General features: G+C 41.8%; 1 protein-coding gene across 1 annotated transcript in view; it reads right to left on the reverse strand.

Annotated features, from left to right (window-relative positions):
• The window catches only part of LOC124622854 (G1/S-specific cyclin-D2-like), a 184,365-nt gene extending 162,435 nt beyond the window's left edge, over positions 1-21,930 (reverse strand). The window contains exon 1 of the mRNA XM_047148646.1: positions 21,595-21,930. Within this exon, the coding sequence (XP_047004602.1) occupies positions 21,595-21,792 (198 nt within the window). The 5' untranslated portion in view covers positions 21,793-21,930. The remainder of the gene's footprint in view (positions 1-21,594) is intronic.
• Positions 21,931-26,242: the final 4,312 nt, after the last annotated feature.

Raw genomic sequence — 26,242 nt, forward strand, 5'->3', positions numbered from 1 at the left:
TATTATAGAATACTAAAGCAGAAGTGTAACGGTAGTGTTTTTCTATGGGAAGCACGTAAAATAAGGGGTATATTACAGGGTAATTCTTATCAACAATTATAAACCCCCGAAGCGACGTATGTAGATGACGCTGAGACAAGTAATTTAACATAAGACAAAAGGCAAAAGTATGGAAATACACGGAGAATGGTTGAAAAATGCTGAACATGTGACGTCACCAGATAACACAACTAGCTGCACCTGCAGGGTTGAGCGATGGAATACTTGCAAACTGTGCGTCGAACAGCTTTTGTAAATGTTATCTGTTGTAAATGCAGAAGTTACAAAAGAATAAACCTCGCTGCTGTACCCAAGTACACGCAGTTATTTTGTGTTTCATTCATTTTGTCCCTTCTTTTTTTGTTCACAGACATTATTTAATAAAGAAAACGTAGGTCTGACGCAGATTGGATGCTTTTATTCATTTACTTGTGACGCAGTACGATATGGCTTTTTTTGTACTGTATTTTGCAATAAACCTGCGGAGACCGCGAGATCGGTAAATAAAATAATAAATCTTATCTCAGTGGAAACTGCCTAAAGCAACGGATTAAAAACAAAATGCTGCCTGCCGGAAGCAATACTCGAACCCTGAGGTCTATGCGCAGAAGTGGCACGCGTGGGCCCAGAACCACACGGACGTGAATGCTAACTTGGATTGGGATGATCAGGCGCGACAGACCTATATAGACTCAACCCCTGCACGTGCGGCGAGGTACCTCACATGATCATTTGTCATACACTTCTGAAGTACTTCCCGACATTTGCGAACCCATGCGTCTCAATTTACTTGCCTCAGCGTCTTCTACGTCGCTTCGGAGGTTTTCAAAAATTAATAAGAAACACCTTGCGTAGACACAGGGTCATTCAGCTGCCCCTGTCGTTGTCGCTTTATGCAGCCCCTAATGTTATGGCTGGCCTTCAAAAATCATGCACGAGATTTTCATGTTCTATCGTTCGCTACGCGCAAACTATTGGCACTGCAGAAACAACGGACAGGACCTTTTTTTTAAATTGGAAATTTGCTGTAGTTTAACTTTGTACTGTGATACGTTCTCGATGGACGACACGGTTTTCGAGCTATTCAAGCAAATCGCACAAAATTGACCTTAAGACGCACAAAATTTACATTAAAACGGGGCTCCATCCCCGTACTAATCCCTCGCCGGTCAGGATTTCTAGTAAGTTATTCGTGGCACTCCCTCCTACCACAGTACAAAAGATTCCGACTAGACGAACTATTCCCATATTCGAAGTTTTTTGGTCTCTAGTGATTGGGCTATTACGCCACCAGCATAGTCGCTATTTCATTAATTTAAACGTGATAGTGACAGTAACTAAAGAAAAAGACTTTCTTAACGTCACGCGAAAATTACGCTGACAGTTCTATCAGTAGTCAGAACGCCTGACTCATACAACGATGTAACTGCTTATTTGATGCTGTCAAAACTCACAAATCTGTTAGGTAAAATGTAAGTGATCCACTACGCCGGTAGCGTAAGAAAGACAGTCAATGAAGACCCAAAACAGTCGCATATCGAGAATAATTCGTGTAGTCGGAAATTTTTGTACAGTGGTAGGAGGGAGTGCCACGAACAGCATACTAGATATTCTGACCGATGAGGCATGAATGTGTGAATGACGTGCGTCTGAAGGTCTGTGTTGTAATTTCTTTTTTTCTTGAATAACTCTAAAACCGTAGCCTCCAGCGAAAACTTATCCCAGAACAAAATTCAACCACATTACATTTCCTAGAAAAAGGCCCTGTTCATTATTTCTGCACGACTAACAGTTTGCGCGTAGCGAGCGTGGGGATATGAAAATCTCGCCTGTGCTTTTTGAAGGCCAAGTGTAACACTGCGGGTTGCATAAAACGACTGCGTAGAGGCAGCTAATTACATATAGCGCTTGATTTGTAAAGAAGAAGAGATTCTGATACTGAGATCTTCCGGCTATTTAATAATTTAGACTTCTTCAAACATTGTTTTAACGCTGTTATTCCGTCAGAGGTACCGGCACGTATCGCCACAAATCCAAACTTCAATGAGATGAAGCTGCAGTAAACATTATTACCAGTTATTGAGAAGTACAACAACGTACTCGCAATTACTTAATGATGCCTGGTATTTATGCATGTCTTAAGCATGGTATCCCAATTTGGTTTCTTCCGTATTGGTGGTCTCAAGAATAAATGTCTACCAATAGTCTCAGTAACTGATGACCGGTTAGGATATTACCTCACGAACTCAGTGTACAAATTAGTTTTTTGTTTTGTTTTAGAGGGCAAGAACAACTGAGGTCATAAGGCCCAACCGACAGAAGGAAAGAGCTAGAAACAAGGACTTCTCCTTGAAGAAAGGTCCACAAAAAACGCCATAGAGAATGCGGAAGTCCCCTAATCCAAGATTAAATGTCCGTCATATTGCTACATTGGGCCAGGAAATGGCGAATCGTCAAAGGTTGATGACCGCCGCACGAAGACAAGGCGGTGAAGGGTTCACACCTATCAGGAACGTAGCAGGTAGCGTAAAGTTAAGCTGCCGGAGCAACAACCGAAGTGGACTCGGTGAGCTAAAAGAGAAGAAGGGTGGGTATGGAAGACAAACGCCATGCGTATCCGCCGAGGAGGACATCACGCCGGTAAGACAGTGGTAGTTCGTCAGCTGTTGCATAGAGACCCTCAACTCGGCCAGAGGCCAAACATATTCCACGATGGTGGATTGTGCTAAGACGGCACAAGATGAACGGACGTGCAGACGTATAAACCAAACATACGTAGTCTAGTTTCGAACGGACAAGGGATAGGCATAATCGGAGGAAGGTGGTCCTATCCTCTCCCCAGGAAGTAACGCTTAGGGCACACAGGACACTGAAGGTCCGGGCACATTGTGCGGCTAGATAAGACAGATGGAAGGACCAAGAAAATTCCCTTGAAGCATGAGCCCCAGGAATTTCGTAGTTCCAGCGAATGGAAGAGCAACAGGCCCAAGATCTAAAGATGATGGAAGAAATTCATACAAACAGCTTCGTCAGTGCAAAAGCAACAGCCATAATCGACGCTCTGCAAGAAAGATGCTCCAGACATCGCTGAAGAACATAGGTCCGTGAAGAACTGCAATATATCGCACAATCGTCGACGAAGAGGGAGCTGGAGATGACTGGTGGGAGACTGTCCATAGTAGGGTTAATGGCTATAGCAAAGAAGGCGAGGTACTGGTAAGTGCCACATGGTAAAATGCAAGGCTTTCGGCTAGCCAACAACATGCGAGCGACATGTAGAGTACTTTTTCCTTCTCCCGGATGATCTGCTCCTCGAGATACACGGGGCACTAATGGGATGAGGCGGCATGGTCGCCATTACAATTAATACAGCGGGGTGAAGGGAGGAGGAGGAGGAGGAGGAGGAGGAGATTAGTGTTTAACGTCCAGTCGACATCGAGGTCATTAGAGACGGAGCACAAGCTCGGATTAGGGAAGAATGGGGAAGGAAATCGGCCGTGCCCTTTCTAAGGAACCATCCCGGCATTTGCCTGAAGCGATTTAGGGAAATCACGGAAAACCTAAATCAGGATGGCCGGACGCGGGATTGAACTGTCGTCCTCCCGAATGCGAGTCCAGTGTGCTAACCACTGCGCCACCTCGCTCGGTCGGGGCGAAGGAGGCGAGCAATCACCCTCATGAGTATCTCTACCACAAGTAACACATTTGGCCATGTTTTGACACGACACGTGAGTGTGGTTATTACATTGACACTGGTAGCAACGCATCGAGTTTGGAATAGGGTCGGACTGTGATTCCGTAATATTCGCTGGAAGCACTACCCGATCAAATGTGAGAAAAAGAATGCGTGGAGGTATTAGTTTGCATCAACCTTTTTCGTTACCCAATGGACAGCAGTGACGCCCCGATCAAAGAGACAATGTTGGATTTCTCCCTCAGTCACACCATCAAACAGCTGAGTGTAAATGACACCATGCAAAGAGTTCAGTATATACTGTTCCTCGACACGAACATGATAGCTGTGGAGGAGTGAAGCTGTAAGCAGTTGTTGGGCTTGAAAAATCACAACTGGTCTCCAGAAGCAAAGTTCCTTTACGTAAGCGAGATCAGGATTTCATACGACCTGCAACTGCATCAGAATCTTTCTAAATAATAAACGGATTAACCACAGCAAAAGACTGACCTCCTTCAGTATGAGACAACGAGGAACCGATGTGCGCCTGAAATAGTCGTTTAATCTTCCTCATTCTCTTTGTGTTTAGTAGATGTAGACAGAGATGAAGATGATTGGCTCATTGTGAAAAAATCCTCCTTGATTGCCAGTCTCCGAAGGCGCGCACCTTCCGACTGAGGGACCTCTCAGGAGGATGCCGGTGAGGAAGGAGGGGGTGGGGTGGGGGGGGGGGCGACGGGCTCACGAGCCTTAAGTGATTGTTACCTAGGGTAACACCTTCGGAACTGCAGACAGAGGGACCAATGGGCTATTTGTAAGATAAAAGCTCAGGCAACCACCTCTCCCTGTGTCTGGCCTGTACCAGGGAGTATGTGCGAACCGTACCTGTCGACCAAGGACTAGGAATTACGCGTAATCCAACCACCTTTACGCATCAAACGCATGGGCCGGCCTTCAGGAGTGCACAGGGAGGAAGAAGAAACAAAGAGAGAGCTCAAACGCCAAAACAGAGGAAAGGGAGAGACGAAAAAGGAAAAAAGAACGAAAAACCAGACGAAGGACTATTCCGATGTCGGGCTCCCGAAACTGCAGAACGCATTTCCGAAAACACCCAAGAAATGTACCCAAGGGAGGGGAAAAAATAGCAGCAGGATAGACATATAGCAAAATGTGCTGCAAAGACTGGGGCCCCACGGTAGCCAAGCACGAACTCACCAAAGAATGGTGAGCCTATTGGGGGGGGGGGGGGGCGGTGTGCCCGTGCGGTTCTAGGCGCTTCAGTCTGGAACGGCGTGACCGCTGCGGTCGCAGGTTCGAATCCTGCCTCGGGCATGGATGTGTGTGACGTCTTTAGGTTAGTTAGGTTTAAGTGGTTCTAAGTTCTAGGGGACTGATGACCACAGATGTTAAGTCCCATAGTGAGGTGTTCAAAATGGTTCAAATGGCTCTGAGCACTATGGGACTCAACTTCTGAGGTCGTTAGGCCCCTAGAACTTAGAACTAGTTAAACCTAACTAACCTAAGGACATCACACACATACATGCCCGAGGCAGGATTCGAACCTGCGACCGTAGCGGTCTCGCGGGGCCAGACTGCAGCGCCTAGAACCGCACGTTTAAAAGTGTGTAAAATTATATAACGTATTTAGGTGTAAGTATTTAAATCTTATGAAAACTGTAAACGAATTGTGACCATGTTTAGGAATTATTTTTATTAATGTAGTGTCACGTGACCCGACTCAGGACTGGGGATATGAGCGGGAAAAGGGGGTCTCTGTCCGTTGTGGTGGTAAGTTCGGGAAGGCAAAGTGCCAAAGCATGGACGCCAGTGTATGTGAATAAATTGTGAAGGAACAACATGAAAATGCGTAGGTGCGAGACAATAAACCATGAGTACGAATTGCACCGAATATTAATTATCCAGATCGGATCTATTTGTGAATTTAAAAATGCATGGCCACAAAGTTAGGAGTGTTTTTTTTTTTTTAATTCATAAGTTTCAATCTGAACTTGTATAGTGTACCTCATTTTGCGCAAAGTTGTGGTATAGACAATGGGGTGTATTGAATTCACTGCTGTTCGAAGGCTAGCCAATATATGACTCAGCATTAGGGGCGCAAATGCAACCCTTCACTACCAACCCCCTTTGCAGGTGGGTAGTGAATGAGCCCGAGCAGTTGCAACATGTGGTTGTGTAATTTAGTTTTGTTTAGCTTTGCCGACGTTGAGTAATAACGTTACGTTCGAATTTACAGTTAATCAGATAGGCCTACCACGAAACACACGGAGATGTTGAGGTCGGAGGTGCCATTTATATTAAAAAGTAATACAAAATACACCCTTCGATTTTGCAGTCATTAGAATTTTGAAGCTTATACTATAGAAGTTGAATTAACAGGAAGTTCATAGTAATAGTCAAAATACATTAGACTCCTTCTGATGACTGAGTTATTTACAAAACAACATTCTTTACTACAGTTTTTAACTTCCGAGTTGTAACTTCTAAACAGAATTATGCAGTGTATTATTTAGTTGACACTGTAATTTAAATAGTCATGGGAGATCTATTATCCTGCTTTCCTCAAGTCCCTTGCATTTTCATGTCCGCTAACAATAGTAGGTAATCAGCAGAGCTGATGTTAACAATGTTTCTATAGACACTTCGAGGCGGCAAAAAGAATTGTAAAGTCACTTCCTGTTAAACTAGAATACTAATGAATGAAAAAGGAACTGAGAACCAGTAAATTAAAAACGAATTTCAATAGCATATTGGAAAGATGTACACAAACCACTTGGCGCCTGTGAAAAAGGCAACACAGTACCTGTACTTTGTGTTAAGTAAACCACCGTTACCAAGAAATGCGGTTCAAAACAAGTTCGTTCAGTTTAGCTTTGACCACGCTGAACTTTACGTTAGAATTTACAGTTATTCAAATACCACGAAGCATTCTGAGACCTCGAGGCCGGAGTTGCCAATTCGTTTCTTTTTACGTTTATTATTAGCAAATATTACTGAATATATGGAGATAAATTGCCACTGCTGCTGAACACAGTTCATTTTCCACGCAGAACGTCGACACAGTTGCGTAATAATGGTTGAGATTGCTTGGCAAATCATTGGAGTGTGGCTGGGTCTACGTGAGAGGCCAATTGCAGCGATATCGCCTGCGACGGATCTAATAGAAGCGACTGGGCTCCAATAGAGAAGTTTCAGGCAATATCTTAGATGGGTATATAGGCAATCATTTCGCTGTTAAAGATCTCTTCTAACAAGAAATTAGTAGTTCCCGGAAGCTGTGGCGAACGGAAATAGCCAACATGGTAATAAAGGGAAGTACGTGGGATGGACATGGTAGAGGACGACCAGGGTTTGAGCAGAGTAGGCACCTTGCGCGTCGATGAAAGTGAGAAGAGGACAACACAAACGCCAGTCCCCGGACGACGAGAATCTCCAACCCGAAACCCCTCAATCAAGAGGCAACTAGTCCGTGAGCAGCGGACTACCGTTAAGCAGGTTCAAATGGATGTAGGTTATGCTACGGTGAGGAAGTTTGCACAGAATCGACTAGCGGGGAGTGCTGCTTCACACCAGTCTTCGGGCTTAAGACGCCAACAATGCAATTGAAAAGTATATCTAAACAAATGCAGTGGATACCAGGGTACTTTTTATGATCCATTACAAAAAATAATCAGCTCAATTTTTTTGAAAAATTAAAAATATCCCAGTACAAACTACGGTTGTAATTCTGTATAAATTTAAGTATTTTTATTTAACTGAAACTGCATTATTTTTTTTAAAAAAAGTTGTCTATTTCCTTGCATGCGGCCCTGCTTTCAAACTGGCCTTGTATCCAGATGGTTGGTTGGTTTTGGGGTTTGATGGGGGCTAAACATCGAGGTCATCAGTCCCCTGTTCCAAACAGACATACTTGTAAAAGGCCTATACAGTAAAAGCGTAACCGCTGCACCCAGAGGGAGGGAACACCAAGGGGAACAGAGCTAAAATGAACACCGCAATAACACAAAACTGAGGACACTTAAAAGCAGCAGAGCAAATAGTCGACTAGCGTAAAACAGACTACAGTGGTTGATGGATCAGGTAAAAGGTCAACCACTCAACTACAAACGAAGAACCTCCAGCTGGAAAGCGTTGATAGAGGTACCAACACAACTTGTTACCGTAAAAGACACGATTTTGGTATCCACGTCACAATTAAAAGTCGCTGGAGTGGGTGTAGCCTGAGAAATCATGCGAGAGCACCAGCACTAGAGTGGGTGAAAAAACCCAGCTGCACGGATAAAACGTAAAACTGAGTCAGCTATAGAGGCATCGTCACCTAGAATTAAAGGAAGTGCAGCTGGTAAATTAAAGGACTGCCGCAAGGGGGCAGTCCATCAGAAGATGGACCACTGTCAGCCCTGCATCACAGCGACACTTGGGCGGATTCTCAAGGCGAAGGAGATAGCTGTGGGTCAACCGCGTATGTCCAATTCGGAGACGGCGGAGAACAACTGAGTCCCTACGCGTGCTCCTCAAGGATGAGTTCCATACGGCCGTGGACGACTTTACCGTGCGGAGCTTATTTGGCTTGTTCAAGGCAGACCATTCAGAGCTCCAGACATCGCGGACGTTGCGATGTAGGGCTGACCGGAGGTCTCTTTCCACGAGACCAAGCTCCAGGGGTGGCGAAGTGGTGGCCTGCTTGGCCAACCGATCGACACGTTCGTTTCTGGAATGCCGATGTGGCCCCGGGTCCACACAAACGTCGCTGAACGACCACACTCGGCGAGAGCAAAAACAGCATCTCTAATACCGCGCACCAAAGGGTCCCGAGAAAAACACTGGTCGAGTGCTTGCAATCCACTCAGGGAGTCACTGCATACGACAAATGACTCCCCAGGGCAGGAGAAAAGGTGAGCGAGTTCACGATAAAGAGCAACCAGCTCCGCAGTGAAAACACTGCTCCCACAAGGCAGGGAATGCTGCTCAACGTGCTCGCCGTGGAGGAAAGCAAACCCAGTGCGCCCATCGACCACAGAACCATCGGTGTAGACTACATCTACATTGCGGAACGAGGCAAGAAGAGCCAGGAATTTTGTAGCTAGAGCCATACGTATTTGTACCTAGGGTCGCAGCTTTGTTCCTATAACCATTATGTAACCTTTACTTGAATAATTATTATTATTGTTGTTTCTTTCTTTTCTCAGACATTATTATTATTATTATTATTATTATTATTATTATACATTAGGGGAAAAGCGGTTTATAATATGTGTCAAAGTTATTTTCCAAACGAACTATTTCTACCCAAAAAATTACAAGAAAACTTGTTGGTACAGATTTTGGAGGTTAGCTTAAAACTACTGGACCAAAAAAGGAAGAGAATTTGGACATAAATAGTTCTTTATTGTGCGCAATACGATGGACGTTTCATAAATATTGCACAGGTTGGTATTACTATGAATTATTCGATGCAACAACAACGAAAATTACGTCAGATGTAGTTGGCAGCTTGAGGTAGAGCCCGTGTTTTTGCGCTGTGTTCCCTAACATAAAATTGGCGATTGGTAGAATGGGACCCTGCAGGCGTCTCGGGTACCGTAGCTGTTTAAGACCACAGGTCGTACTCTTACATCGAGATCGAAGCGGTAAGCGGGAAAAACCCGACCATTGGCGACAATCCAAAACCAAGAAGGCCAAAAACGTCAAGAGGTGACCGAGGTGTGAAACTTGTGGCATATGCTCTTGAAGAAGATCGCTATGTGACTCCTGAAGAACACTCTGAAACCACGGGAATTCCCCCGACATCAGTATTCCGTATTCTGACAAATGACTTGAAAAAGAAAAAAAAAATCTGCGATATGGGTCCCACTCTGTTTTTACTGCTGAAAAGAAGCAGGAACACCTGGACATTGCACCTTTGCTCAAACAACGATTAAACCGCGGAGGTCAAGGGTTCTTGCGTCGAATTCTCACTACTGATGAAACGTGGATTAGAGACTTTGAATAGGAGTTGAAATCACAGTCCAATGAGTGGAGAGCTTCAGATTCTCCACGTCCAAATAATTTCGACGCGCTCAATAAAATAACTTTTGCTTATGATCACCAAGCAGTCATCATGACAGGAAGTCAAATGAGGAACACGTGTCTCAGCAGTGCATTGTCGAAATTTCATGCAAAACCTGCGCAGAAAAATGCACAAAACCCGACCTCAGTTGCTCGAGGCTGGGAATACTCGCCCGCATATCGGCAATACTGTAGCCCGAAAACTGCACGAGTGCGGATGGGGAGTGTAGTCGCATCCTCTCTAACGTTCCGACATGAATCCACCAGAATTAGACTTATTCCCGAAGTTGAAAAAACCTATGCATGGACGTCGTTATTTATCTTTGGAAGAGCTTTCTACCACCGTTACCCGAGTCATTCGACCGACAGATTAGCAGAATCTGTGTCCTGGCCGGAATAATACAGCTTCTGAGACGTTGGCATTCAGTCAAAGAGAAGTAAGGAGACTAGGGGGGGGGGGGGGTTAATTAATTACGTGAGCCAATTACGGCGTTTTTTCGACCCCCTTCCCTTTGACCCCATTCCCACGTTGGGAGATTTAGCTCGACCGCCTCACACGGCCACGCCCCCCCCCCCCCCCCCCCCCGCGGCAGTCACACGTAAGATTATTCAAAATGTGTATTTTTAGTGTAAATTTGTTAATCTTTAATCGACTGCGATGGATTTGTTTTAAAGAAACATAATTTGCTTGCTTATTTTTATTAGAATCTAGTTAAGACTAGTCTTCAAGACAGAACGTAGTCTAGAATCACAGCGAGAAAACTGAGCAATAAAATACTTAAAATCGAACGGTTACTACGCTACTTAGTGGCGTCCGTATAGCCGCTATAAATATTATTGTGTAGGATTTAGCAGTATATTAGTGGAGAAACAGGCGCTGAATGAGACGAAGAATAGGAAGGCATGTGGAATTGATGATTTGCCAGCAGGACTGTAGAAGAGTCTGGGAAACAAGGCAAGAAAAGAAATACTCTACCTCTGTAACGAGATATATGACAAAGGGGAATGGCCTGAGGACTTCCTTGCAACAGTTATCATACCAATAGAGAAAAAGAGAAACACTAAAAAATGTGAAGAGCTTAGGCGCATCAGTCTAATTACTCATGCAGCTAAAGTCTTGCTGAGAGAGTTGAATAGAAGGCTATATGGTAAGATGGATAGAGGGATTGCAGAGGAGCAGTTCGGATTTAGAAGAGGAAAAGGAACAAGAGATGTTATTGGCCTGTTAAGAACTATATGGAAAGATACGGAAAAAGGTAGAGAAATCTTTGCTGTTTCTATAGATTTAGAAAAGGCTTTTGACAGAGATCAGTGCAACAAGCTGATGGATATTTTGAAGAGGAAAGGAGTAGACTGGAAAGAGAGACGAGTGATACAAAATCTATATTTACACCAGAAAGGAAGGATAAGGATTGGAAATGAAATGTCAGAAGGAAGCAGCATTGGACAAAGTGTTAGACAAGGTTGTTAACTTTCCCCACTGTTGTTTAACGCATACCTTGAAGAAATTATTGCGAAAGTGTTAAATGGGAAAAGAGGAATATGTATTGGTGGAAAGAGAATTGAATGTATGAGATTTGCTGATGACATGGTATTAGTGGCAGAAAGTGAGCCGACAGTGAATAACATGCTGAAAGATCTGAATGAAGCTTGTGTGGAATATGGGATGCAAATAAACACAGCAAAAACAAAGAGTATGGTCATCAGTACAAGACTCAGACTGTCCAATATTAAAATAGGACAATCTACCATTAGCCAAGTAAGTGTATTTAAATCTCTTGGAAGTACAATAACTGAAGACTTGAGACGTCACCAGGAGGTGAAAACTCGAATTGCCATACGCGAAGGGGGCATTCAACAGTAAGAGGAGACTCTTATGTGGCAAATTAGATAACGGTCTACGGAAAAGGCTAGGCAAATGTTTTGTCTGGAGCGTAGCACTATATGGGTCAGAAACATGGACGCTGAGACGAGAGGATGCAAAAAGGTTAGAAGCATTTCAGATGTGGATGTGGATGAGAATGAAGAGAATAAGCTGGATGGAATGAGTGAGCGATGAAAGAGTATTGGAAAGGGTTGGTGAGAGAAGATGTCTGCTGAAAGTTGTAAGAAAAAGGAAAAAGAACTGGTTGGGACATTCACTGAGAAGGGAGTGCTTGCTAGCAGATGCTTTGGAAGGATTGGTTTGTGGGAGAAGACTGAGAGGAAGAAAGAGATACCAGATGATAAGACGACATAAATGGAAGTGGAAATTATGCAGGTCCAAAGAGGATGGCAGAAGACCAAACATCTTACCATGTGAAAACCTGCCTTCTGGCAGAACACTGATGATGATGATGATACATAAATTCTAAGTTGTATGGTACACATTGTAGAAATTGATAGTGCTTACCTCAGAAGAAGAAAAAAAAAAGCAGTAACAAAGAAAATTTTACTTTAGTATGGCGAAAAGATGAAAGTGGTCCACCTATCTCACTCGTTGCCAAATTCCCTTCTATTGTGGAGTGTCCAATTGTTGTTGCCAACCAATTGAGTACCAAAACACTGAATATCCTTAATTTTTTCTCAAATAATGTATGTGGCTCTAGATACAAGATGGCCCTAGGTACACTGGTTCAAAATGGTTCAAATAGCTCTAAGCACTATGGGAATTAACATCTGAATTCATCGGTCCCCTAGACTTAGAACTACTTAAACCTAACTAACCTAAGGACATCACATACATCCATGCCCGAGGCAGGATGCGAACCTGCGACCGTAGCAGCAGCGCGGTTCTGGACTGAAGCGCCTAGAACCGCTCGGCCACAGCGGCCGGCTGGTACACTGGTCTCCCGTATTTCGATATCCAACTTCCGTAGTCTTGCCAATAAACAGAACCACCCGGAGACGCTTCTGATATCCTCTCAATGATTCACGATGCCTTTTGCTAAAGGCTGCGAATACCCTGCGTGAGACTTGCACAGTTTGGCCTCAATCAAAAAACACTATCCGCCAAAACTGTCTGCTCCAGTCAGGGTAACAGTTGCCAATATATTACATGCCACCATCAAGGCACTCATTTCAATAAATTAATGCATTAATCCTACTTGCACAAAAATTGAAATTCTGCGTCAAATAAATAAATAAATCGTCCGCCGTTGAAAAATGATCCGAAAGAACTTGAAAACTGATGCCCTCTTTATGCATTATGAGGCGACTAACTGGTGCACAAGTTTTTCGTACTATATCGCCCAGTGTGTCCTCGTTCTACTCAGCACACTCTTGCGTTATTAAAGCTTTCATGTCATGATTCGTGGCTGCTTGGCAATCTACAGCATGTAAACACTCATTTTTCATATTATCCAGCTGTATTTTATCGCGCAAAAACAGCTTCATTTTACGTAGTTTACTCCTATGCAAGATGAAAGCAGAGCTGACCATTTGCAGCGTAGTCGACAGTATCGATTGCGGACCTCTGGTACAGAGCCGAGTGGAGGGTCTGAATCAGAGGCTCAGACGGTTCTGCGACCGTGTAGGCTGCAGATTCCTCGACTTGCGCCAAAGGGTGGTTGAGTTTCGGGTTCCGCTCAATAGGTCAGGTGTCCACTCTACGCAAGAGGCGGCTACACGGGTAGCAGGGGCTGTGTGGCGTAGACTGGACGGTTTTTTAGGTTAGAGGGTCTCGGGAAAATAGAAGAAGGGCTTCAGTTCAAATGGCTCTGAGCACTATGGGACTTTACATCTGAGGCCATCAGTCCCCCAGAACTTAGAATTACTTAAATCAAACTAACCTAAGGACACCACACACATCCATGCCCGAGGCAGGATTCGGACCTGCGACCGTATCGGTCGCGCGGTTCCAGACTGTAGCACCTAGAACCGCTCGGTCACTCCGGCCGGCAAGGACTTCAGTCACAAAGGGTGCAGACTGAACACAGGAAGAACGTAGATACAGGAACCATTGGTATAACAGTTGTAAACTGACGTAGCTGTGTTAGGAAAGTACCAGAGCTCCAAGCGCTAATAGAAAGCACTGATGCTCAAATCGTTATAGACGCTAAAAGCTGGCGAAAGCAGGATATAAGCTCAGCCGAAATTTTTAGCTAAGAAACTAAAGATGTTCCGAAAGGATAGAGTAAATACAGTTGGCGATGGCGTGTTTGTTGCTGTTAGAAGTAGTTTAACTTGTCGCGAAATTGAAGGAGATACTTTCTGTGAGTTAGTATGGGCAGAGGTCACTGGGAATAAAATAATAACTGGATCCTTTTACCGACCTCCCAATTCAGAAGATACAGTTGCTGAAAGGTTCAAAGAAAACACGCACCCGACTCATTCGATAATAGTTGGTGGTGACATTAATTTACCCTCGATATGTTCTATTGGTTATGAACTGTAGATTAAAACTGAAGAAACTGCAAAAAGGTAGGAATTTAAGGAGATGGGACCTGGATAAACTGAAAGAACCAGAGGTTTTACAGAGTTTCAGGGAGAGCATAAGGGAACAACTGACAGGAATGGGGGAAAGAAATACAGTAGAAGAAGAATGGGTAACTTTGAGGGAAGAAATATTGAAGGCAGCAGAGGATCAAATAGGTAAAAAGACGAGGGCTAGTAGAAATCCTTGGGTAACAAAAGAAATATTGAATTTAATTGATGAAAGGAGAAAATATAAAAATGCAGTAAATGAAGCAGGCAAAAAGGAATACAAACGTCTCAAAAATGAGATCGACAGGAAATGCAAAATGGCTAAGCAGGGATGGCTAGAGGACAAATGTAAGGATGTAGAGGCTTATCTCACTAGGGGTAAGATAGATACTGCCTACAGGAAAATTAAAAAGACCTTTGGAGAAAGGAGAACCACTTGTATGAATATCAAGAGCTCAGATGGAAACCCAGTTCTAAGCAAAGAAGGGAAAGCAGAAAAGTGGAAGGAGTATATAGAGGGTCTATACAAGAGCGATATACTTGACAATATTATGGAAATGGAAGAGGATGTAGATGACGATGAAATGGGAGATACGATACTGCGTGAAGAGTTTGACAGAGCACTGAAAAACCTGAGTCGAAACATGGCCCCCAGAGTAGACAACATTCCATTAGAACTACTGACAGCCTTGGGAGAGCCAATCCTGACAAAACTCTACCATCTGGTGAGCAAGATGTATGAGACAGGCGAAATACCCTCAGACTTCAAGAAGAATATAATAATTCCAATTCCAAAGAAAGCAGGTGTTGACAGATGTGAAAATTACCGAACTATCGGTTTAATAAGTCACAGCTGCAAAATACTAACTCGAATTCTTTACAGGCGAATGGAAAAACTGATAGAAGCCGACCTCGGGGAAGATCAGTCTGGATTCCGTAGAAATGTTGGAACACGTGAGGCAATACTGACCCTACGACTTATCTTAGAAGAAAGATTAAGGAAAGGCAAACCTACGTTTCTAGCATTTGTAGACTTAGAGAAAGCTTTTGACAATACTGACTGGATTACTTTCTTTCAGATTCTGAAGGTGGCAGGGGTAAAATACAGTGAGCGAAAGGCTATTTATGATTTGTACAGAAACCAAATGGCAGTTATAAGAGTTGAGGGGTATAAAAGAGAAGCAGTGGTTGGGAAGGGAGTGAGACAGGGTTGTAGCCTATCCCCGATGTTATTCAATCTGTATATTGAGCAAGCAATAAGGGAAACATAAGAAAAGTTTGGAGTAGGAATTAAAATCCATGGAGAAGAAATAAAAACTTTGAGGTTCGCCGATGACATTGTAATTCTGTCAGGACAGCAAAGGACTTGGAAGAGCAGTTGAATGGAATGGACAGTGTCTTGAAGGGAGGATATGAGATGAACATCAACAAAAGCAAAACGAGAATAATGGAATGTAGCCGAATTAAGTCGGGTGATGCTGATGGAATTAGATTAGGAAATGAGACACTTAAAGTAGTAAAGGAGTTTTGCTATTTGGGGAGCAAAATAACTGATGATGGTCGAAGTAGAGAGGATATAAAATGTAGACTGGCAAAGGCAAGGAAAGCGTTTCTGAAGAAGAAAAATTTGTTAACATCGAGTGTGGATTTAAGTGTCAGGAAGTCGTTTCTGAAAGTATTTGTATGGAGTGTAGCCATGTATGGAAGTGAAACTTGGACGATAAATAGGTTAGACAAGAAGAGAATGGAATAGAAGCTTTCGAAATGTGGTGCTACAGAAGAATTCTGAAGATTAGATGGGTAGATCACATAACTAATGAGGAGGTATTGAATAGAATTGGGGAGAAGAGGAGCTTGTGGCACAACTTGACTAGAAAAAGGGATCGGTTGGTAGGACATGTTCTGAGACATCGAGGGATCACCAATTTAGTATTGGAGGGCAGCGTGGAGGGTAAAAATCGTAGAGGGAGACCAAGAGATGAATACACTAAGCAGATTCAGAAGGATGTAGGCTGCAGTAGGTACTGGGAGATGAAGAAGCTTGCACAGGATAGAGTAGCATGGAGAGCTGCATCAAACCAGTCCCAGGACTGAAGACCACAACAACAACATGTTCTACATCTACATGGATACTCTGCAAATCACATTTAAGTGCCTGGCAGAGGGTTCATCGAACCATCTTCACAATTCTCTATTACTCCGATCTCGCATAGCGCGCGTTAAGATTGAACACCTATATCTTTCAGAACGAACTCTAATTTCCCTTATTTTATCGTGGTGATCGTTCCTCCCTATGTAGGTCGGTGTCAACAAAATATTTTCGCATTCGGAGGAGAAAGTTGGTGATTGGAATTTCGTGAGAAGATACCGTCGCAACGAAAAACGCCTTTCTTTTAATGATTTCTAGCCCAAATCCTGTATCATTTCTGTGACACTCTCTCCAATATTTCGCTATAATACAAAACGTGCAGCCTTTCCTTGGACTTTTTCGATGTACTCCGTCAGTCCTATATGGTAAGGATCCCACACCGCGCAGCAGTATTCTAAGAGAGGACGGACAAGCGTAGTGTAGGCAGTCTCCGTAGTAGGTCTGTTACATTTTCTAAGTGTCCTGCCAATAAAACGCAGTCTTTGGTTAGCCTTCCCTACAACATTTTCTATGTGTGCTTTCCAATTTAAGTTGTTCGCAATTGTAATACCTAGGTATTTAGCTGAATTTACAGCTTTTAGATTAGACTGATTTATCGTGTAACCGAAGTTTAACGAGTTCCTTTTAGCACTCACGTGGCTGACTTCACAGTTTTCGTTATTTAGGGTCAACTGCCACTTTATGCACCATTCATATATTTTTTATAAATATTTTGCTATTTTGCAGTTTGTTTTGATCTACTGATGACAAAAAAAATGGTTCAAATGGTTCTGAGCACTATAGGACTTAACTACTGAGGTCATCAGTCCTCTAGAACTTAGAACTACTTAAACCTAACTAACCTAAGGACATCACACACATCCATGCCCGAGGCAGGATTCGAACCTGCGACCGTAGTGGTCACGCGGTTCCAAACTGACGCGCTTAGAACCGCACGGCCACACCGGCCGGCTACTGATGACATTTTTAGTCGATAAACGACAGCGTCCTATGCAAACAACAGAAGACGGCTGCTCAGATTGTCTCCCAAATCGTTTATGTAGATGAGGAACAGGGCGCAAATACATGCTTAATCCCGGAGGTACGCATAAAATATCATCCTACATTGTACTAAACGCATTCTCTGAAAATTATTTCGAGCAGTTAGTTCATGAGCCCACGCGAATAATAAATAAACTGTTGTGAAAACACACTTGACCTCTTAGCAACAAATAATCCTGAGTTAATAACGAGCTTCAAAACCGATTCAGGCAGGGTTGTCGTAGCAGGATTGAATATTGTAATCCCCAAAGCCTCGAAAAATAAGCGAAAAATACACCTATTCAAAAAAAGCAGATAAAAATTCACTTGACGCCTTCCTGAGAGAGAATCTCCACTCATTCCAAATTAATAATACAAGTGTACACCAGATGTGGCTTGAATTCAAAGAAATAGTATCGGCAGCAATTGAGAGATTTATACTAAATAAATTAACAAACGATGGAGCTGATCCTCTTTGGTACACAAAACGGGTTAGAACACTTGAAGAAACAACGAAACAAATATGACAAATTTAAACAGACGCAAAATCCCCAAGATTGGCGATCTTTTACAGAAGCTCGAAATTCAGCACGGACTTCAATGCGAGATGCTTATAACAGTTTCCACAACGAAACTTTGTCTCGAAACCTGGCAGAAAATCTAAAGCAATTCTGGTCGTAGGCGAATTATGTTAGCGGCAAGAAACAATCAATGGCTTCTCTGCGCGATAGCAATGGAGATATTATCGAAGGCAGTGCTGCCAAAGCAGATTTATTAAACACCGCCTTCCGAAATGCCTTCACGAAAGATGACGAAGTAAATATTCCAGAATTCGAATCGAGAACAGCTGCCAACATCAGTAACGTAGAAATAAATATCCTCAGAGTAGTGAAGCAACTTACATCACTTAATAAAAGCAAGTCTTCTGGTCCAGACTGTATACCAATTAGGTTCCTTTTGGAGTATGCTGATGCATTAGCCCCATACTTAACAATCACATACAACCGTTTGCTGGACGAAAGATCCGTACCCAAAGACTGGAAACTTGCACAGGTCACACCAATATTCAAGAAAGATAGTACGAGTAATCCACTAAATTACAGGTCCATGTCGTTAACGTCGATATGCAGCAGGATTTTGGAACAAATGTTGTGTCAGAACGTTAGGAATTACCTCTGAGAAAACGGTCTCTTGACACACAGTCAACATGGGTTCAGAAAACTACGTTCCTGTGAAACACAACTAGCTCTTTATCCGCATGATGTGTTGAGTGCTACTGGCAAGGGATTTCAGGTCGATTCCGTACTTCTGGATTTCCGGAAGGCTTTTGACACTGCACCACACAAGCGGCTCGTAGTGAAATTGCGTGCTTATGGAATATAGTCTCAGTTATTTGACTGGATTTGTGATTTCCTGTCAGAGAGGTCACAGTTCGTAGTAACTGACTGTAAGTCATCGAGTAAAACAGAAGTGATTTCTGGTGTTCCCCAATGTAGTGTTATAGCCCTTTGCTGTGCCTTATCTGTATAAACGATTTGGGAGACAATCAGAGCAGCCGTCTTCGGTTGTTTGCTGATGACGCTGACGTTTATCGACTAATGTCATCAGTAGATCAAAACAAACTACAAAATATTTAGAAAAAATATCTGAATGGTGCATAAAGTGGCAGTTGACCCTAAATAACGAAAATAGTGAAGTCAGCCACATGAGTGCTAAAAGTAACTCAAACTTCGGTTACACGATAAATCAGTCTAATCTAAAAGCTGTAAATTCAGCTAAATACCTAGGTATTACAATTACGAACAACTTAAATTGGAAGGAATACATAGAAAATGTTGTGGGGATGGCTAATCAAAGACTGCATTTTATTGGCAGTACACTTAATGTTAGAAAATGTAACAGACCTACTACGGAGACTGCCTACATTACGCTTGTCCGTCCTCTTTTAGAATACAGTTGCGCGGTGTGAGACCCTTACCAGATAGGACTGACGGGGTACATCAAAAAGGTTCAAAGAAGGCAGCACGTTTTGTATTATCGCGAAATATGGGAGAGAGTGTCACAGAAATGATACAGGATTTGGGCTGGACATCATTAAAAGAAAGGCGTTTTTCGTAGCGACGGAATCTTCTCGCGAAATTTCAATCACCAAATTTCTCCTCCGAATGCGAAAATATTTTGTTGACACCGACCTGCATAGGGAGGAACGATCACCACGATAAAATAAGGGAAATAACAGCTCGTACGGAAAGATATAGGCGTTCATTCTTTCCGCGCGCTATGCGAGATTGGAATAATAGAGAATTGTGAAGGTGGTTCTATGAACCCTCTGCCAGGCACTTAAATGTGATTTGCAGAGTATCCATGTAGATGTACATACCCACCCAATCATGAAGCCGTCATACTCCATTACTTTCTGTACCCTATTTGTTAATTTTAATGCACACGCGAAGCAAGCAAAAATACAATAATTATAAAATAAAAACTAAGATCATGCATGGACAAGCATCGCACAGTTCTAAATTGACGCGCTGTAATCACACAAGTTTTAGCACATCGCAAGGTACAGCTCACAGTACATGAAGAGTTCTCGATAAATGAATTCTTCCCGACATTTATCAGGTTTCATTTTCCATGTTCGGTACATGATCTGTTGAAGAAGCGGAACTTGCGTATCATGTTCAGAAGTCGCCAATAACTCTATCGCAATTTGAATTTTGATATGTTGCGCGAGTTTTTACCGATGCCTAAACACGCAAGGTGGGTATTCAAAAGTTACGTACTGGACACCCCCACCCCCCTTTCACCACCGTTTTGCATTGGTGAATATTGCGCGGATGTAAGCAACAGGTTTCGCTACCGGTTTTAAAGGCGAAGGAGGGGCTGCCAAGAAAACCTAAAATGTAAGACTGCATAAGGATACCATAACTAAAACCAATATTAGCACGTAACCACTAATTAAAAACATTTATCATACTGAAGAATTATGTGGCTGACTTGCTAGGCGCTGCAAATTTTCCATAAATTAATAAAAAGAAACTGACCAAGAAGGGGTTGTTCCAATAGAATATTTGTTTATGTTTGTGTTCGGAGTTCTAAGCGATGTTGCGAGATCCGATTAACTTCTCTATGTAAATGAGCAAATGTTGAGAAATAAACACGAAAATCCTAAAATCATTTGGGAGCGAAAAGCTGACACCGAATCTATGAATACTACGCATTCACTAAATAGCGCAAGTGTCTGGATTCTCGATGTATGACTGTAACTAACCAATAACCTGTATGTTGCAGAATATTTTATTGTTTTAGAATACACTGTAACGAGATAAGTACTCAGCATAGATTATGAACCAGCTCGACTTACGCGCACAGGCTATTGTTGCTTATCGTGTGATAACGCGTGACAATCTCAGTTGTTGCGAGCCTTCCACGCAGCGAGCATTCCTCGGCACGATGGCGATATTAGAAATCCCTGTTTCTCTAAGAATTTGTATCCGAATAATAAAAAAGGAGAATTTAAGAAAGTTCTCCGAAAAATTCTTTAACTGACGTGCATTAATGTAAAGAACAAAATGATTAAGCCTCGTTTACTCAAACAGTATTCAATTGCCGCACTGAACAATTCCGCAAGACTGCTGTATACTTGTCTCACACTATACGGCCAAAGTTCCACCACTATGGACACACAAGTTCTTCCAGAATGCAAAAATGATATTACCGCTTGTAACTAGCATGATTTGTGGGGACGTAATTCGACAACAAATCATCAATAGTCGAGAGCATTGAAAGATTTCAAGGAGTAATCTACTTTTGAATAAATTGCCAAATTTTGCTATGTTTACCATAATTACACTGCAGACGATGAACAGTTGTCATTTGGCAACTAACAACGCAACGCAATTTTAAGACAAAAATAATATCAATAAATTATCTTTTACCCCTTTTAAATGAGCGGTAAGGTCATCGTGAAAGAGTTTAATTAAATTATTTAACTGTTCAGCAGGGTCATTGTGGGAGCCTAGCAATAAAACAAAATCTCAATCCACAGACACACACACAGAGAATATGTAAATAAAGCCACAGGAAGTGCGACACGGCTGTTGCACACAACACACACTGCATTCTTGAACTAAAGACTGGAGATATCCCTGTAATGACTGTAGAAAGAGACTGATTACTTAATTAAAAAAAAAAACAACGTAAAAGCAATTAACTAAAATGCAATAATCCATAGTGTACTCACTTCCATCATCCAAGTAGCCACAATTTTCCTCATGAAGGGTTTAATATCTTTCTGGATCTTGACGAAATAATTTATCGGCGGAATGCTGTTCTTTTCTTCTTCTAAAAGATTTTTGAAAACGCGTGAATCGTCGTAAATGACGCTGTCCCTTTCCGCACGTTGGTCGTCCTCGAGACGTTCTACACACAGCAAATTCATGACCCTACACACACCTGTAGAAATAAGTTTGTACTCTTCGAGTAAAATATTAACACAAGTAATTATGTGGCTGTCACTTCTACTACAGGAACAATTAGCAACTCAACACAAACTTCTTCCTGCCGCACTCGTGTTCCCTCTGCCTCCACACAACTGACTGTCAACAATTCCACTGCATCTCTGGGATTACTGGTTCAGCGGAAAGCCGGCTGAATGTGATGGCATCTAGCGAGTAGTGGTGGAATTAACGCGCGTGCTGCCGTGAGTCGAGCGGCTGACAGGCGGACAACGCAGACGGAGAGTGTACAAAGTATATAAAGGGGAGCATGAAATGTTTATGCTTGAAATCAAGAAGCGACCTAAAGATCTGAACGAGCAACTTGTCAGTGCATTTTGTTGACAAACTTAGATCTATAATTATAAAAAACTTTGTGTGTACCGTATTCTTACTTGTAATGTACGTATCATACCCTTTCCCGAACAATACGTCCACATGACCTCTTCTAGTGTGTAGGTGCCTGAATACACTGCTTGGTAAGAGGTTGACACGATATTGTTTATTAGATACGTTACTAGGGACGTAAAATGTTAACGGTAATGAAAGAAAGATCAAATGCCTCTCAAAAATCAAATAGCTAATATAATACTACAAGGCATGCCTAAAAGGGCAGTACCGTTAGTTTTTGACTTTCCACATTCCAACAGTTTCACTTCGCGTAACACCAATTGATGAGACCACCTGTCAGAGTTTAGTGGACGGGAGTCTACTGCAGCTGAAGGAAACATGCAGCAGACCTTAACAATGAATGAGACTAAGTCAGTGGTGAATTCAAGTAGAAAAGAAGGTTCTGCTGTTATATGTTTATCACGGTAGAGATGGTTAATAGTTGCAGGAAGTGTTGGGGAGTGAATACCATGTCACCAGAATGCAAGATTGGTTCAGGTGACGGGCAACATTCGTTTATTTATTCGTTCTTAGACCATTCAGCACAACAGTATCGGAAATGTTTGACACATTACAGGAATAATAAATACATATACAAAGTAGGTAGCATAGGACAGGAAATCGCCAATGACCTTCTTGAGGAACCCAACCCAGCATTTCTCTTAACAGTGTGGGAAAACATGTAAAACTCAAGTCAGTATGGCCAGATTTCAGGGCGGGGGGGTGGGGGGGGGGTGAAGTCATGAATCCCGCTCTTGCCAAACGTGAGTCCAGTGCATTAACAATGGCTTATACACTTTGTCCGTCCTTGATTTGGAAAGCATACGACATATACTTAGTCCAAATAGAGATTATAAAATGTGCAAGAAGCATTATCAGTAATATAGAAGCTAACATATTCGTTTACACTGTAGAAACACTTCTCACTTCTCTAAAAGTAATTTCCTTCTTCAACCTTTTTAATTATGATGGCAATGCATTATAAGGAATGACACCAAACTGGCTTGCATTGTTTTGAGTGTGAGTTGTTTTCGCCTGCTCTACATGAAGGACCCTCAGTTCTGGGTGTTATAGCTGTAGTGAGCACTATTATTTTGAAGGACTCCATGTCTTGTCATCAACACACATTTGTATATGTAGAGGAAGCACACAGTAACTCACACAGATTTCTAAATAGGGACTTGCAGTGAGCCCTTGTGGAGCTATGTGAGAAAATTTGAGTAGGTCGTATCTGTACCAGCTACATAAAAATTTCATTTAATTGAATGTTAGTTTTACTCCAAAAACTGTTCCATAGGCTACAAGGGACCACACTAAGCCCTTTTAGCATCTTTCAGGAGCATACTTTGGAAGTGATCCTCAGAGCAAAATATGCAGAACTGAGTTTCTGAGAGACTTTTGTTACACGGTCTTTCCAGTTTAAGTTGTGTTCCACATGCGCTGCTAAAAGTTTTGCGCACCATATCATTTCTAACTTATTTCTGCTTGGTAACAATTGGAGATCTTGGTATTGATTCATTTTTTCCAACTAGAATGTAATCTGTTTTCTTCTCTTTAAAGGTCAGCCTGTTGGCATTGAACCATGGATGTAAGGACTTGAGGACTTGATCAGTTGTTGTAGACAGCGATTCCTTAACATCACATATTATTACACTAGAGTCATCTGCAAACATGATGTTAGGTGTAGTTTCTGATGCATATACTTAATTCATATATGTGAGCAACAGAAGGGGGCCTACCACACTACCCTGTGGTGCACTATTTTACCTTTCTTTGCATCAGATAGTAATCTGATTTTATCATTAGAATGAGCTGAAGTCATTTCCACAGTCCACAATCTATTTTTCAAATATGACTGAAACCACTTGTTTCCTATCCCTTTTATTCCCACTGCCTCCAATTTGTCTGAAAGAATTTTGTGACTGATAGTATCAATAGCTTTAGAAAGATCTAAATTAACTCCTACAGCACTATTGTTGTTATCTAATTGTTTTGTTTGTGTAATTCATTATTGCTGTTTCTATACTTCTACACGTTTGAAAGCTATGTTAATTGCTATTCAGTAGCTTGCAATTTTTGTTCCATTAACCTCTCAAATACTTCAGAGAATGCTGAGAGGAGAGATATGACTCCTTAATTTTCAGCTTCATGCCTATTAACACTCTTGAATAAAAATAGCACTTCCTTAAGTTTTAATTTGTGGGGGAACACTCCCTAGTGAATGATATAAGGAATGAACAAATAGTTTCCCTCTGAGGGCATTGTGGCAGCATTTATGCAACATAGTGCAACTCCACTGTGGATGTGTAAACACTGAGAGGTGGGCATGGGATTAGTGTGGCATTTATGTATTTCCAAGAAGCATGTGGTAAATGCAGAAATGTGAACTATGGCAATATTGTACAAAATGCATCCAAACTGGACGAATGTGCTATTATTCTTTCCTTCAGTTAATAGGGAGGGCAGAAATAAAAGATGTTCAGAGACAGGCAGAAAATGACTAGATTAGATTAGATTAGTACGTGTTCCATAGATCATGAATATGACACTTTGTAATGATGTGGAACATGTCAGGTTAATAAAACGTGTCCATACAAGATATTACATTACACAAAATATTACATGACACTTAATATTTTTAATTTTTTTTGTGGGGGTTGGGGAAATTACCCACTTACTACATCCAAAAATTCATCTAATGAGGAGAGGTAGTTGCCATTAAGAAATTCTTTTAATTTCCTGTTAAAGGCTATATGGCTATCTGTCAGACTTTTGATGCTATTAGGTAAGTGACCAAAGACTTTTGTGGAAGCATAATTTACCCCCTTCTGAGCCAAAGTTAGATATAACCTTGAGTAGTGAAGATCATTCTTTCTCCTAGTGTTGTAGCCATGTACACTGGTATTACTTTTGAATTCGTTCCAATTGTTAATAACAAATTACATAAGTGAATATATATATTGTGATGCTACAGTGAAGATCTATAGCTCTTTAAATAAGTGTCTGCAGGATGATCTTGGATGAGCTCCAGCAATTATTCTGATTACACACTTTTGTGCAATGAACACTCTTTTACTCTATGATGAGTTACCCCAGAATATGATGCCATACGAAAGCAGAGAATGAAAATAGGTGTGGTAAGCTAATTTACTCAGATGTATATTGCCAAAATTTGCAATGACCCTAATAGTATAAGTAACTGAACTCAAACGTTTCAGCAGATCCTCAGTGTGTTTTTTCCAGTTCAACCCCTCATCAATGCATACACCTAGAAATTTGGAATATTCTACCTTAGCTAACAATTTCTGATCAAAGTCTATATTTATTAATGGTGTCATTCCATTTACTGTGTGGAACTGTATATACTGTGTTTTGTCAAAGTGTAATGAGAGCCCATTTGCAGAGAACCACTAAATGATTTTCTGAAAAACTTCATTTACAATGTCACCAGTTAATTCGTGTCTGTTGGGTGTGATAGCTATACTTGTATCATTGGCAAAAAGTACCAGCTTTGCATCTTTGTGAATATATAATGGCAAGTCATTAATATATATTAAGAACAGCAGAGGACCCAAGACCGAACCTTGTGGCACGCCATTCTTGATCGTTCCCCAGTTTGAGAAATCACCAGTTTTTTGCATATTATGTGAACTGCTTATTTCAACTTATGTTGAACTATTCCATAATTTACACCATCAAACGCCTTTGATGGATCACAAAAAATCCCAACAGGTGACTTCCGGTTACTCAGAGCATATAATATTTCATTAGTGAAAGTTATATAGCATTTTCCTCTGAAAAACCCTTCTGGAAACCAAACTGACATTTTGTTAAAACTTTATTTTTACAAGGGTGTGAAGCTACTCTACAATACATTACTTTTTCTAGAATTTTGGATAAGGCAGTCAGAAGAGAGATTGGGTGGTAGTTGTTGACATCAGACAATCACAGTAAAAAAACAGGCAGCCAGAAAGCAAATTTAAATGTACACAGTTAATGCAGACA

Source organism: Schistocerca americana, chromosome 7 (assembly GCF_021461395.2).
Source record: "Schistocerca americana isolate TAMUIC-IGC-003095 chromosome 7, iqSchAmer2.1, whole genome shotgun sequence".
Taxonomy (NCBI): domain Eukaryota; kingdom Metazoa; phylum Arthropoda; class Insecta; order Orthoptera; family Acrididae; genus Schistocerca; species Schistocerca americana.